Raw genomic sequence first — 14,727 nt, forward strand, 5'->3', positions numbered from 1 at the left:
GGAGTGAGAAGGGGAGGGACAGAGCCTCCTGGGCAGCACATGCCAAGCAGGCGAGAAGCCCCAGCTGTCAAGTCTGAGGATCCCTGTGACAGGTTCCCACCTGGGATAAGAAGTAGCCACAGCCAGAATACTGTCCAGCCACCTGTGGCAAGGCACAGGAACAGAAGGAAGGGGGGGTGGGGAGGAGTTTGGTGGTGGTGGAAATTGAGGGGAGGGGATTAGCCGAAAAGGGGAATCACACAAAACAAAGGACCAGCTTGGGTCAGCACACTGGGCTCCTGGGCAGAGTTGTGACCTTCTACTTGGACTGTATGTTCCCGATAACGCCTGAGTACACATTCCTCTAGCCTCTATATCTTCATCCATTTTTTGGGCAGCAGTCCCAGAGGGCAAAGGATCTAAATGCGCTGGGAATCCCAAGTGATGGCAGAGGGATAAGTACCAAGTGTAGTTATTTACACAGCATCAGTTTCTGTGTCTTTGCCAAGTTCCTCAAATGCAAGTTTAAGTCAAATGCCTCAGGAGAACAGAAAGGAATAATGGTCAGAGCCTTCATCCTTGCTCTTCCTCTTTTTCTTTCTTTCCTTTGTTTAAAGATGAGTGAGCACCCTCCAAAGGCAGAAGTCCAGGGATCCCAGCAACCACCCAGCTGGCTGCTTCCGCTGGCTCTTTACTTTTGGGGGCAGCCGAAGCCAGTTAGGCAGCTCAGCCCCATCCATACTCCGTAACTGCTGGATTTATTTCACCCAGGCTACAACCCTGGCATGCCGGTGAGACAGGGAAACCAAAGGGACCCCATGAGGAAGAAAGGTGTTTTTCTCCTTTGCTTCTTATCCTGTTTCTATCCTTGCTAGGACCTACACCCCCACCTCACTTTACACAGGCCTTGTAATGCAAATAGCTTACGGCCTCCCCTTAAGGGACCAGGAGTTAATGATTCTCTAGAACAAATAACACCTAAGGAAGGACCAGGTGAGAACTGAGGAAGCTATCATATGCATATTTCAGACCTCCGGAGCTAGACATCTGGAAACCAAGGCCTTTTGGCTCCAAGGAATAACATCTGGGCCCTCATCTTTGTTCTAACTGGTTCCTGGATGTTTGAGAGGACACATACATCAGAGCACTGTCCTCAGTAAAAACCCCAGACCCCGAACAAAGACGAGACTCCTGCTCTTTTCCTTTTCCAGTCTTCCAGATGCTCCGACTCTCTCTCTCTCTCTCTCTCTCTCTCTTCAATAAACTCTACTTTCACCTTCTGCTGGCTCATGTTTGATTTCCACCCTGCGTGAAGCCAAGGACCGTCTTGGCTGGTTCTGCGACCCACCCCTTCCTCCACCCCCCCAGGTCCTTGGACCAAGCTTGCTGGCATCACCAGGAAGTGGAAGAGGTCCTGGCAAAACAAGAGGCCTCAGGGAGATCCACTGCACAAGCCCATTTACATCTACTGGGCTCAGACCCGGCCTCCTCCTCCTGCCTGCAGAAGTGTTCACGGAAGAAGGGCTCCCTGAGTATACACTGTGAACACCTCACAGGAACAGTGGCAGACACACTCTGAGGACACTTCTGACACTCCTGCACACTCTGTGTGGGCCCAGGTAAGGCCACGAACAATTCAGCAGGCAATCTCCACCCTTCCCATGGAGTTTGCCCTGGCCTCTGAGCTGCATGTGGGCATAGGTCCCAATGCTTCTCCCCTTGGGGGGTGATCAGATTTCTTTTTGAACTGCTGTCAAGGGAGGGAAAGGTTCGGCCCCTGGTACCAACTTCTGCCATAAAGGCATGCGACTTTGGTTCCAAGGAACTGACCTCCGAGGTCATACATCCAGCTGGGTGATGATGAGACAGAATCGTCCAGGCCAGCTCCAATCCTGGGGCTGTGGGCTCCAGGAGATGGGCTCTTGTGCATAAACCTGTGTAGATGCAGCCCGGGAGAAAGGCCTGGAGCCCACACACTGAGGCTGCCCGCACTTGCCTGGCAATCTGTGCCAAGATTCCCCACTTCATACAGTGGGGAGGAAGATGATGTCCCTCTCCACAGAAGGATAAGGAGACGTGGATCTATTTTAAGAAGTGGCTTTTAAAAGTCGCATTCACTTTTTACCCTAAAACCTCTCCTGTTAAAAACAAAACATGTTCATTTAGAAAGTTCATAAAATGCAGAAGAATATAAGGAAAATAAAAGTTACCTGTAATCTCACAAAGTGCTAGCTTTTTGTATGGCAAAAAATCGAACCATATTGTCTCTTGAGAGATCAAGTAACCTTTTATTCTTCCTCCATTTTTGTGTTTCCGGCTGAGCACAGTGGGGGTAATTATTGAACCACTATTTCCCTCTCTTGTGTCTGGGCTTGAAGTCCTTGGCACAAGTAGGAAATAAAAGATGGCCCCAAGGCTAAATGGTGACCTTCAGGAAGTGGCCCTTACCCACTGCGTAGCAGGGGCCACCTGACCTGACCATGTGTAAGGCGGAGGGCATTCCTCCAGAAAGGCCCTCGGCTCCAGTGGCTGGCAAAGCCATCTCAACTGAGCTTCATTAGCATACTTGGGGGAGGAGGGTCTGAATTCCTCACTCCAGGGAGGCTGGCCGGCCACCTGGCCCCATTTGGCAGGGCTGCCGGGCTCCCGTGTCACTGCTGCATGGGCCATCTCGTCTGTCAAAACACTTCCTGCTGGCAGTCCAGTCTGGGACAGGAAACATGCTGTCCACACAGACCACAGCCGGCTGAGGCAGCTCTGTGAGACGCCTTCCTCTCTCCTCCCCTCTCTCCTGTTCTTTCCCCCGCCATTCTCCCATTCTCCGCCCCTCCCCTTTCTCCTGTGCCACTACTCTTCTTCTTTTCCCACAACCCCTTGTTGTTTCTTGTTTTCCCTTTTCATCATCCCCTTTATTAGACACCTTTTCATCACGGCAATGTCAGCCTTTACCAATAGGCAGACAGACACTCAGGCCCAGTCGCCTCATGGCACATCCGGGGCCACATTTCACACAGTTATTTGTGTATAAAGATGTTTTCTACCATACTGCTTACAGAAAGGTTGGAAGTAACATATATGTTGAGAAAAATGAGGAAAACGGTTAAATATGTTGGGGCATCAATGCCATACAATATTATTTCACCATTCACATTATGACTAATTGAGACATTTGGCCTTGTTTGAATACCATATAATACACATTTTGAAGACAACTGAGGAAATCTGAACACTGACTAATATTAACGGTATGAAGAATATGTATTTTTTAGGTGTAATAATGGCATTTAAGTTGTATCTAAAGGTAGTCCTAAAAAAAAAAAAAATGGTAGAGTCTTATCTTTTGACACAAACTGAAATACTTACAGATTAAAGTATATGTGCCTGGAATTTGCTTAAAAATAACCCTGAGGAGATGGCGCACCTGGCTGGCTCGGTTGTTAAACATGCAACTCTTGATTCGTGTCACAATCCCAGAGTCTTAGGATGAAACCCTGCATTGGGCTCTACGTTGAACGTGGAGCCTGCCTGGGATTCTCTCTTTCCCTCTCCCTCTCCTCCTCCCCTGCTCACTCATGCTTTCATGCTCTCTCTCTCTAAAAAAATCCTGAGGGGACAACGTTAGTGGGCACTGGTTGAGATGGAACAAGATTGGCTTTGAGTTGACTGTTGGAAGTTGAGTGATGAGTATATGGAGAATTATTATACTGTTCTCTCTACATAAAGTATGTAAAGCTTGAAACTTCCCGAGATAGAAAGTTTTAAAGGAAAGACATCAAAATGCTGTTACCTTTATATTATGAAATTAGATGGGTTTAGAATTAATGAAATAGACATAGGAGCCCTAAATAGCTGGAAAAGACAACAAAACCCCTGCTTTCAAGAAATCACAGGGATAGCTCAAGTTCTGTGCTCCCTGCTGGCTGGTGTGGGTTCCGTGGACTCCTCTCCATCCCCTTGGCCACCAAGGCCCAGCAGGGCACTGGCCTCATGAGCACGAGTGGACAGCCACTGCACTGAGTCCTACAGGTTTTCTCTCTTATTCTTAGATATATGGATTCACAACTGCAAGTGTTGAGTGTTACTGTGGTAAAGTTTCAAAATTCCCTTAAAAAGCAACACAGGCAGTGGCTATGTGAGAATGAACGTAAATTTCCTTCCACAGAGGAGAGCAACGGGGCAGCTGTCCAATGTTAACACAGTGTGCACTTATGGCCGGGGACAAACTTTTCACCGTTAGCATTGCACACTGACTGAAGGGTGGTGTCTCCAATGAGCAGATGGAAATGACGATGATGTGCTCTGGAAAACTGCTGGATGGCCCAGAAAGTGGCTCCAGTGTTGATGGAGACAACCCCAAAGGCAGGTATGGTGAGTCTGACTAAAGTTGTTCCATGAAACTGGGGTGTGGGAGAGGAAAAAGCAATATGAATAGGGAAATACACAACTTACCTAGTATTTGCTATAATATAGTCCTTTTCAAAGTATGTGCATCTAAATCAGTAAATTAAATGTTATAAGTAGACATGTGTGACTGTTTCATCTATATCTCTGAAAACAGACGTATCCAAATCGGCTAAAACACGGCTTTGAATTTCCTCATTTGGGGCAGTCCTAAACACTGGGCTCCATGAGGGAGAAGGCCTGGGCATGCCATGCCGACATTTACCTGAGGAAGAGCCCTTCCAGGTGGCTACGTGGCTTCAGGTGTGAACAGTCCAGGATGCAATACAGGGGATGACGCCTGGGTAGAAACACGGTTTCACCGGGATGTACTGGTGGGATGACCTGTAGTGACATGGAGAACCTCTCCACCAGCATCCTGCCAAAGCAAGGAGCCAGAGAGCCAAGGGTCAGGAGGCACACCTGGTCTGCAGCACAGAGGGAGGCCGGGAAGGCCTGTAGGTGCCCCTGCCCTGCAGCCAGGGCCTGGTGGAGACAAGACTGAGGGGGCGGTGGGGGGGGGAGACAGCGCCACCTGCTGATAAAGAAGGAGCCTATGAGATGCAGACCAAGGAACTCTGCCATCCCACTCTCTATCATGCACCCCAATCCCTTGCTTGGGACATTAGTCCAGGAGCCAGAAGTCCTGGTCCCAAACCCAGCCCCACCCATTGGCTTTGTTCAGCTCAAACTTTCACTGAGTGCCACGATGTGTAGGTGCCAGGTGCTGAAGGATGAGTCAGTCGTGGGCTGCCACTGCACGCCTAACAGAAAGGTAAACAAAATCACCACAATAGCCTTCAGCAAGTGGGCCAGCCACAGAGCTGCCTGCACAGTGCTGCCAGGGGCAGAGGAGAGAAGCTCTGGGTGCAGCCAGGGTCAGGGAGGGCATCTGCACAGTGAAGGAGCCTGGACTCTTCTTCTGGGGCACCAGTCCTCAGGCTCTTGTGATCAGGAGGACTCCCCAGGGAGGTCTGCTAAAATGCAGAGTCCTAGGCCCTGCCCTGCCTTGTGAGTCTGATTAGTAGATCAGAGCTGGGTCCCAGGGACAGGGAAGGAACAGAAAGAAGAGGGGACACATTCTAACTCTATAGGGAGAGGGAAAAATTGTCAAGATTTAACGACCCATTTAAGAGGGAATAGTGGGTGAAAACAGCAAGTTTCAGATAGGAAGTGTGTACGTGTGTGTGCATAGGTATACACGCAGACATAGGCACACACACATTCTTAGACACATTCAACAACCCACATGCATCTGATACACCCAAGTATGAGCTGGAGTCATCCCTAGGGAACAGGATTGGGGGGAGGGATAAGAGGAGACATTTCCTGTTTACTTCATACAACTGTGTTCTGCTTGATTTTTGTAGAGATATAACAGATACACAACACACATTTAACAACAATAATAGCAGCCAAATCAAACAAGCTACAAGCACTGCATCCCCTCCTCTTACTGGAGGATGGCCTGAGCCCTGACAGTGAACTTGGAGGGGAGACAGCACTTGGGGCTCCCGTCAGGGTCTGGGACACGAGCAGCTGGCACTGGAAGTGGAGCAGTGTAGCTGGCAGCCCACCGCTCCCCAGATGAAATCTGTCTCACTTTCTGGCCAAGTGACCCAAGAAAAGGTGCTGACGCACGTTATAGGCTCATCCTGAGGATGAAGTGACACAACGCGTGGAAATGACATGAAAATACCAGGGAGATTCTGTCCTGTAGCCTTTTGCAAGCAGCCTCTGCAAACCATCACACAAATGGTAAAATGATCTTCTGTTTTGTTAATTTCTTTGCCATTATGAGTATTTACAGCTTAGGTTGTTTTTGTATTTTAAAAAAAGTACAAATTATTAAAAGCCTTTAGGAATTAGGCTCATCTGTGAAAGGGTCTTAGCCCTATCCCCCAAACGATCATACAAAGGGACTTTTGTGATATTAAATATAATGTATGTGCATTAAGAGTTCTGAGATGAGTCTTCCATGTCTAATTGGAGATTTCCTGTGCAGCCCCAAAGAAAGGATAAAGGATGATGTTGTAGTTTAAATATTCCCCCCTCCCCTGCCCCAGCACACATAAGGTCTTTTAACTTTCAGAAATAGAGAATGTAGGATGGCATCTATTCAAGATGCAAGATCCTTAGAGCATGAGGGGATGTTCTGGCTCTGGAAGCTTGTGGGGGTCTCTTCTACAACGGGCATCTGTGGCAGTCATGTGACTCCTGGTCACAGACAACTGTTCTAACAGATGGTGGCTGGCCCCCAGCCCCAGCCTCACCCCTTCCAGACCCACATCTCTCCTTGGCCCCATTCACGGACGGAAGAGGCTGCTGGCTTTGTGTATCAGTGAGTAATTTTCTTTGAAGCAGAATGTTGAACTGTCCCATCAAAAATGATCCCACATCAAAACAACCACCTCAAAGTAGCTGTTGTCAAAAAGGCTTTCTCAAAGTACTACTTGAAAATGTCATGTGCCCAGAAAATCATCAGCAATTTCAAAGCCTGGAACACCTGGCTTAAGCCAGTTCCCCAGATAACTCCCTTCTGTGGGGAATTTCAAAACATCCAAGCCACGACTTCCAGAATCCTTCACTAGAAAGGTGAAGAGCAAGAATAGTTAATTCTTGCTATAGAGATTTTTAAAGAGGTTCAAAACGTTTCATTCCAAGGCTATCTATCCATTGAGTAGGACATCTGGGAACAAATCCATGAGTCCCAACTTAGACAATTGTGTTTATCCATGACCTCTACATTGTGCCCTTGGGCCCCTGTTCTTCTCTCTATACACTCGCTCCCCAGGTGATCTCATCCAATTTGTGGCTTTAAACATCACCTACACATGGTGCCTCCCAAGCTTGCCTCTCCAGATGAGGGTATTCAAGCTGTCTCCCTGGTCTCACCTCTGGGATCCCCCAAACGAACTCCTGATCCCACAACTGCCCCACCCCAGCCTTCGTCACTTAGTCTTCCCCAAGTTAGACAACTCCAAACTTCCAGTTGGTCAGGCCCAATCCTAGGGGTCCCTTTCAGCTCCCCTCTTTCTCCCATACCCTCCCCATCCAGTTCACCAACAAATCCTCTCAGTTCCACCCTAAGAATATATCCAGAATTTGCCTACTCCTTAACCCCCCCACCCTCACTCCCAGCCACCCTCACTTCTCAAGATTACTGCCATGGCTCATTTGCCTGTCTTTCTTCTTCTGCCCTCGCCACACCCCACCCCCATGTTCCCCAGTCTATTCTTGACACAGAGGTAGAGGATCCTGCTTGGAGCAGTGGCAGCAGGCTCACACAGGGGAAAAGCTCAGATGCCAAGCCCACCCTTATTCTCCCTGACCTCCTCTCCCCTGCCCTCCCCTCCAAGGCTGCAGGTAAGTTCCCCCTGCAGGGCCCCCAGAGCTGCTTCACCCCTCCTTCTTAGGGCTCTGCCAGAAGCCAGCCAGCTGCTCACCGAGGCCTTCCCTGACCCTCAAGCACAACCTCAGGCCTTCCACACTCCTTATACCACCTCTCTCTCCTTTCTCCTGAGCACTCGTCACCTATCTTCACTCAGGAGGGCAGAGATTTCTGTCTGGTTTTGTTTTTGCTGAATCCCAAGGGTCTGTAGAAGAGCCTGGCACAAAGTTGGCATTAGTAGATGCTTTCTGGCTGGCTGGCTGGCTGGACAGGTGGATAGACGGGTGGCTAACAGGGTACCCTGAAGATGGATTCAACTGTGGTCCCTCAGCATCTCTGAGACACACTGGTTCAGGTAACACCAGCCCACCCCCAGCCAATGGCCCAGTTAAATCATGGCCAGGAGACCCTTGCCCACATGACAGCACTGACAAAAGCCATCTTCTTTTCTCCAGACAGGGGAAGACGAAAAATGTCATATGGCCATATTCTCCCCTTGAAAGACAGTTTTCTCTTAGACTGTAGTTTTGTGCAGTTATTTTCCCAAGAGATCTGGTTCTATAAATCTGAGCAGACAACCGGGGCAGAGCAGGCTGTGTTTTTATAACTCATGTCCTCAAAGGCCCCCACTGGACGCTGACACACAGTAGGTAATCAAATATTTCTGTAACCAATGAATGAATATAGGCGTTTTTTGGGGTTTTTTAAAATGTAGGTTTAAGAAAAGGAGGCAGCTTGATAACTCATAAATGTACACAAATTGCTGGTAAACTGTCTAAAACCGAGAGCCAGTTGACAATCCTCTGCCTTGAGAGGTGGATGCAGGGACTGCCCCCGCCCCCCCCAGAGTGGATGGGCCCTTGCCCCTTCCTGTGCCCACTACCCCCCACCTGTGCTCAGGTGTGAGAGGCGCCTCATCTTCAGCCAGATCCAGGGAGTAGAGGTCAGGACAATCATGCAGAAGCAGCTTCTCTCGCTCCTGCTCCAGGGCCTGTTCCCTGCAGAGAGATGAGAGCCGACAACAGAGGTCAGCGCTGTCCCCAGTCATCCAACCCTGATACTGGGTTAGGCCTAGGAATGGGGGCCACGGCCCTGAACTCCTGCATAAAGGCCTTCAATGTTAGATTTGGACGGGGCAGGGGAGAGGCATCACGTTGCATCCATTGCGCTCTCTCTGAATAAGCAGATAAGAGCAGACAGGCCTCAAGGAAAGTTTTCACCACACAGCTTCAAACATGCCTTTGTTTGTGTGCCTTGTTTTGGATTTGCCCACTTTTTAACACATCGAGGCCTGTGCCTAGCTCCTTCTCCTCTTCCTGGGGTCGGGCCACACTGACCTGGAGAGGTCCCAGGTTCATGGCTCCCAGAGCCCCTGACACATGGCCTGCCTCTCCAGCCCCAGGGGCAGTTCTCCAGGTCCTGCTCATTCCCTTCCTCTCCCTACCCTGTGGCCTCTAGCCCCAGAGGTCTGTTCCCACCACAGCCTGCATGCCTACCATTATCTTGCTAGATACCTGACTCCCTCACCTCCCTCCTGCCCTAACCACACTAAACTCCCAAGCAGGTACAAGTGCATCCTTCGGCCTTCTGGATCCTTGCTTCCACAACAACCAGGAAGCCTCCCCAGCCCTTGTCCTCCCCCTCCAGGTGCTCGCCCTGGCTTTCCCCAAAGGTCCTCAGTTCCTAAAGATTTCATCTCCAGCCCAGGGCGCTGTCTGGAGTTCAGATCCTCCTAGCCAGCCACAACTGGATGATTTCCAGCTGAATGTGCCCAGGATCCTCTGAAGCCACACGTCTGGGTCTGAATTCCCTTCCACACAGGTCCCAGAGCCCCAGCCACCCAGGTCAGCAGATTCATCACAGCCCTACCACCTTCCTCCCGAGACCCCACCCAATCACTGTTCACCCTCCTTCCTCTCTCACCCTTCCCATCCATTCTCCATAATGTAGCCTGAGCGATCTCTGAAACACAGCAGGAATCACATCACTATCTCCTTAAAATTCTCCCAACTCAACCTTGTGTTCATGAGGCTTCTCGTGACCCAGCCCTGGTTCACATCTTGGCTGTACCTCCTGCCATGTGGACCACCAACCCCTACTCTGCAGTGCTGAGAATTCCAGTTCTAGTCAGCCACCAGAATTATCTGCCGTACCCACCTTCACATGTGTGGTCACCCATGCTGCCCCCCAAATCTTCTTATCCTCCAAAGTTCAGAGATAAGGATACCTGTGGGGAGCCTCTTCTGACCCCCAGGTTAAATCAGGTGTCAGTATTCCAGGCCCCTCCACAGCAACTTTCTAGCATGGGAGATAGTGGAATCATTCAGTTAGATCTGCAGGTGAGAGGCTCCTGTACAATCAGTTCCACCTATCTGGCACCTGGCACAGGACCTAGCCGAGTGAGAACCTCCCAGTGCCAGGTGCCTCGATGAGCTTTACTTGCCTGCATCACCATCGTGGCAATAGTTAGGCTATACATCTCCGTCAAAGCTCCTGCCTTTTCCCCTTCTCGCCCACAGAACACTTGAGTGGGAGCTGAGAGGCTGCCACACGGGCATGAATTGGGCAGAAGAGAGCAAGGGATTCTCCTTGCATCCCACCCACAGTAACCCTGAACAAGGGCTCTGGATGTGGCAGAGGTCTGGGGCTCTCTGCCTTCAAGATGCCCCCCTGCAACTCGGCTGCCATACCACGTGCTCACTATTGATCAGAGCACACAGGACGCTCCAGGAGACACGCCGTGTAGGAGTGCAGCAGGCTGCTTGATCCTGAGGCAAGTTTGCTGGGAGTCTTAGAGGACAACCCCCCCCCCCCAATTGCTGCCAACCCCATAGAATGAACATCCCAAGATGGACCCTTTTCCACGCTTACCACTTCTCCTGTAGTAAGTAATCTAAGCTATTGGCATAGCTCTCCGAGGCTCCAGAGGTGAACTAGAGAAACAGGAGGTGAGAATGGGAGACAAACAGAAAGACAGACAGATAGAAGGGGAAAAAGAATAAAAGTTAATCTAAATTAAGCCCTTTATTTATTTTATTTTTCTGAATAGGCAACCCATTCAAATGATTAAAAAATCAAGAGGTATAAAGGCATATAGTAAGATGTCTTGCCTCACCTGCATCCCCAGCCAGCCAGGTCCCTCCCCACAGGTGACCACAGGTGTTTGCTCCTTGGTGTGCTTTCAGAGACATTTTATCCACAGACAAGCAAACACTAGTACATTATAGACTCCCTTCTGCCACCACCCGTAACACAAATGGCAGCAAACTATGAACCCTATTTTATACTTTGCTCTGTTCAATGAGTAGGATGTCTTTCATTTTTTAAATTATTTAAATTCAAGTTAACATACAGTGTAGCATTGGTGTCACAAGTAGAACCCAGTGATTCATCACTTAACATATAACACCCAGTGCTCATCCCACCAACTGCCTTCCTTAATGCCCATCACCCATTTGGCCCATCCCTCCATCCACCTCCCCTCCAGCAACCCTCAGTTTGTTCTCTGTATTTAAGAGTCTCTTATGGTTTGCCTAATTAATAGTATGTCTTGAGGGCATTCCATATCAATACTAAAGAGATAAGTTAAAAAAAAAAAACATTTCGGGGCCCCTGGTGGCTCAGTCGGTTGAGCGTCCGACTTAGGCTCAGGTCATGATCTCACGGTCTGTGAGTTTGAGCCCTCCATTGGGCTCTGTGCCGACAGCTCAGAGCCTGGAGCCTGTTTCGGATTCTGTGCCTCCCTCTCTCTCTGACCCTCCCCCGTTCATGCTCTGTCTCTCTCTGTCTCAAAAAAAAATAAATGAACGTTAAAAATAAATAAATAAATAAAACACCACAAACCTTTCTAATGTAGGACTAGAACATAATATATTAATTCCCTAGTGGTGGGCATTTAGATTACTGACAATCTTGGGCTATTACAATAATTAAGTCCTATTCTCAGAATAAACTTCCTGGATCCGTGTCCCCACAGTCTACCTATAAACAGCTATATATTCTCACCTAGCTTAAAGCTCATCACTACAGTTTCCATTTAGGCATGTCAATCCACTGACTAGAGTTAGCCCAAGTCTTTGTGCCTGGCCTAGCCTAGACCCAGGCACCGAGGTCCCTCTTTTGCCCAGGTGGATAACCCCAACCTTAGCCTCAAAAGCCTTGAAGGCTCCCACACAGAAGTGGGATCAAATTTGGCACCACCCCAAGCCATCTGTTAGCAGGGACTAGTAGCAGATATAAGGGGAGAGATGCATCCTAGCCACAAGGGTTCATAGATGGGGAGAGGTTGGGGGTATGCAGTTGAGGAGGGATGGTTAGGGGCAGGTGGCCGACAAAGGGCAGTTGGGATATGGCCAAGGGAGAATGGCCAAAAAGGGGGTGGTCTGGAGGTGACTGAGGAGAGGTGGCAAGGAGAGGAGGCCAAGGGGTGGCTATTGGCTTACCAAGGTGTGGGTGTCCACCACTGGAGCTGTAGCCTTCTGGCTTGGGCCTGCCATGTTCCCGAACAGCTCCTCCAGTGAGGTCAGTCTCCCCTGGGGGTCCAAGTCCTGGGGCTCCTGGCCTAACTCCTCAGGCAGCTGGGGAGCCCATGTCCTCAGGCCCTGAGGGCCCCCTGGGCCTAGCCACCTCTGTGCTGGGGCACCCCTGCTGGCCTGTGGTGCTCTCAGGTTCAGGAACTCTATGGGTGGTGGGCTCCAATCAGTGGGGAACATGTCCCCGGCTGCATGCACTTTGCGCTTCTTTGACAATTTGGGAGTTGGAGCTGAGATGGGACTGCAGCGCCGCCGGGTGGGGTGGAGGAGCCCCTGGTGCAGAGCATGGTCGAAGCAGCTGCTCTTCAGGTTAGGCAACAGGGTGGGTGCCACAGCGGCTGCCTGGACCCCTGTGGAAGGGACAGAGTATTATGGTATTCCACCACCTGCCCACCACCATCCCAGCCACCGTGCCATGCTGGGTGAGGAGAGGGGACAACTCAAGATTGCTGTGGGCAGGATGCAAGGGGAACACCTCAACCGTGGGTTGTCCACTTCCTTGTGGCCCTAGGCCTCAGAATGGCTCTACCTGTACAGGTAAGAGTGCCTACCTTCTCTCTGAGGAAGGGCTAGCAGAGTCTTCTGGGTCCTGGCCATCTGCAAACTGCTGGACGTTCTGTCCTAGAAAGAACGGCTTGTCAGGTGAGGTGAGCCTCCAGAAGAAAGCTAAATGCTCTGAAGTCCTAGATTCCCTAGAGAGGAGGGCAGGGCCCACTGGTGCCCAGGAGGGAAATCCCCCTCCAGTTCTACCCCAAGGACCAAGCTTGTGCACCATGAAGATCAAGTTGCTGAGGTGAAAGGGGCTCCATGTGACCTCTCATTTCAAGGATGTGATAGGCAAGTGTAAGGACATCAACATTTTTTTAAAACCTGCATAAAATCAAAACTAGCATAAGTCCACAGGAAAGTTGTGTACTGAGAAGACACTCTGCACGTCTTGCTTGTTTGGTGTCACCCCCATAAAGGTTGTTTGCTCCCAAGGGACAGAGCAGGGCTATTTAGTCCCCGCCATTTTCCCAGAACCAGCACAGACCTGGCACACAGTAGGGCTTGGTGCGTTTCTGTTGAATGAATGAGTTAAAGATACCCAGAGGTGGTACAACAAGCCCCCTCCAGTGTTAGGAGCTGCCCATCCTCAGCTAAGATGGGCCATGCCTCACACACACAGACACCTCTCATCATATCAGATTCAGGATCAGATCAACTGAAATGCAGATGAAAGGCGAATATCTGAATGAGCTAACAACCAAACGAAACAACCATTTACAAAAAACACAAACACTAACTCAACCAGGATTCAAACTCAACAACAGTGGAAGACACTCAAATCAATATGACTCTGAAGTATTCTTCAGTGACAATGAAATCATAAAAAATTAAAAATTCATAATAACAAATGTTGACAAGGCTATGAAGAAATATATTGCTGTTAATACTGTAAAATCATTTATTCTTTTTAGAGAGCAATTGATCAACAATAAAATAACTGCAAGATGCGCCTGGGTGGCTCAGTTGGTTAAGCGTCTGATTCTTGATTTCGGCTCAGGTCATGATCTCACCATTCATGAGATGGAGCTCCGCATGGGGCTCTGTGCTGACAGCGGAGAGCCTGCTTAGATTCTCTCTCTCCCTCTCTCCCTTTGTCCCTTCCCCACTCTCTCTCTCTCTCTCTCTCAAAATTAATGAATAAACATTAAAAAAAAAATAACTACAAAAATGTTCACACCTGGGAGAAGGGAACCCCAGAAACTTGTTCCTCCACGAAAGCAATAATTAAGTGGACAAAATCTGTCAGAACCAATACTTACAGAACTCTGGAATCTAATAAGAAACTGATAATAACCAGGTAATGAAGGCTTAATGAAGAAAGAAGCTGCTAAATTTCAGTAAAATTATGTTTGGGCTTTTGAACTTACCCGCCTAACATCCCCCACCCCCAGCTAAGAGGCAGTTGTGGAGGCTGGGTTCCCGGTGTGGCTTGCTGGTGCCACAGGGGCAAGATAAGCTTTATTCTCAAAGAATTGTGGTGGTGTGTTTTAGCCTGTCCCCTGGTGGCTCCCGGCTCCCCCAGGGGATCAACTCATCAACTCTGGGTCTTACCTTTGTTTTATCCCACTTGGAACTTTCTCAGGGCTGGAGTGGCCTCCGAGGCGGTACTTGTTGAAAGTATTTAAAAACAAGGGGACCACCACAACCACCTGGGGCAAGGGATAACAGGTAGGGCAAGCAGCAGACAGTCTGCAAAGTCTGAAAAGGAAGAGGCTGACGAAGGAGATACATGTTGGAGTAAAAGTTTTAAAAAGCTCCCACGTAAACCCGAGAGTCCAGAAGGCCACATGATTGCCCAGGGTTAACGTGTGCTTAGGAAAGACCTGAGAAGACCAT

At 49.4% G+C, this 14,727-nt stretch overlaps 1 protein-coding gene across 3 annotated transcripts in view; it reads right to left on the bottom strand.

Moving 5' to 3' along the window:
- Nucleotides 1–14,727, bottom strand: part of FAM178B (family with sequence similarity 178 member B) — a 115,400-nt gene that overhangs the window by 77,917 nt on the left and 22,756 nt on the right. For all 3 annotated transcript variants that reach the window (XM_086701265.1, XM_086701264.1, XM_086701266.1), the window contains exons 2-6: nucleotides 12,894–12,963; nucleotides 12,253–12,692; nucleotides 10,682–10,743; nucleotides 8,701–8,808; nucleotides 4,646–4,798 (exon numbers count right to left, since the gene is read on the bottom strand). In XM_086701265.1, the coding sequence (XP_086557391.1) occupies nucleotides 4,646–4,798; nucleotides 8,701–8,808; nucleotides 10,682–10,743; nucleotides 12,253–12,692; nucleotides 12,894–12,963 (833 nt within the window). The remainder of the gene's footprint in view (nucleotides 1–4,645; nucleotides 4,799–8,700; nucleotides 8,809–10,681; nucleotides 10,744–12,252; nucleotides 12,693–12,893; nucleotides 12,964–14,727) is intronic.

This window comes from Puma concolor, chromosome A3 (assembly GCF_028749965.1).
Source record: "Puma concolor isolate L17-30 chromosome A3, mPumCon1.1.hap2, whole genome shotgun sequence".
Lineage (NCBI taxonomy): Eukaryota > Metazoa > Chordata > Mammalia > Carnivora > Felidae > Puma > Puma concolor.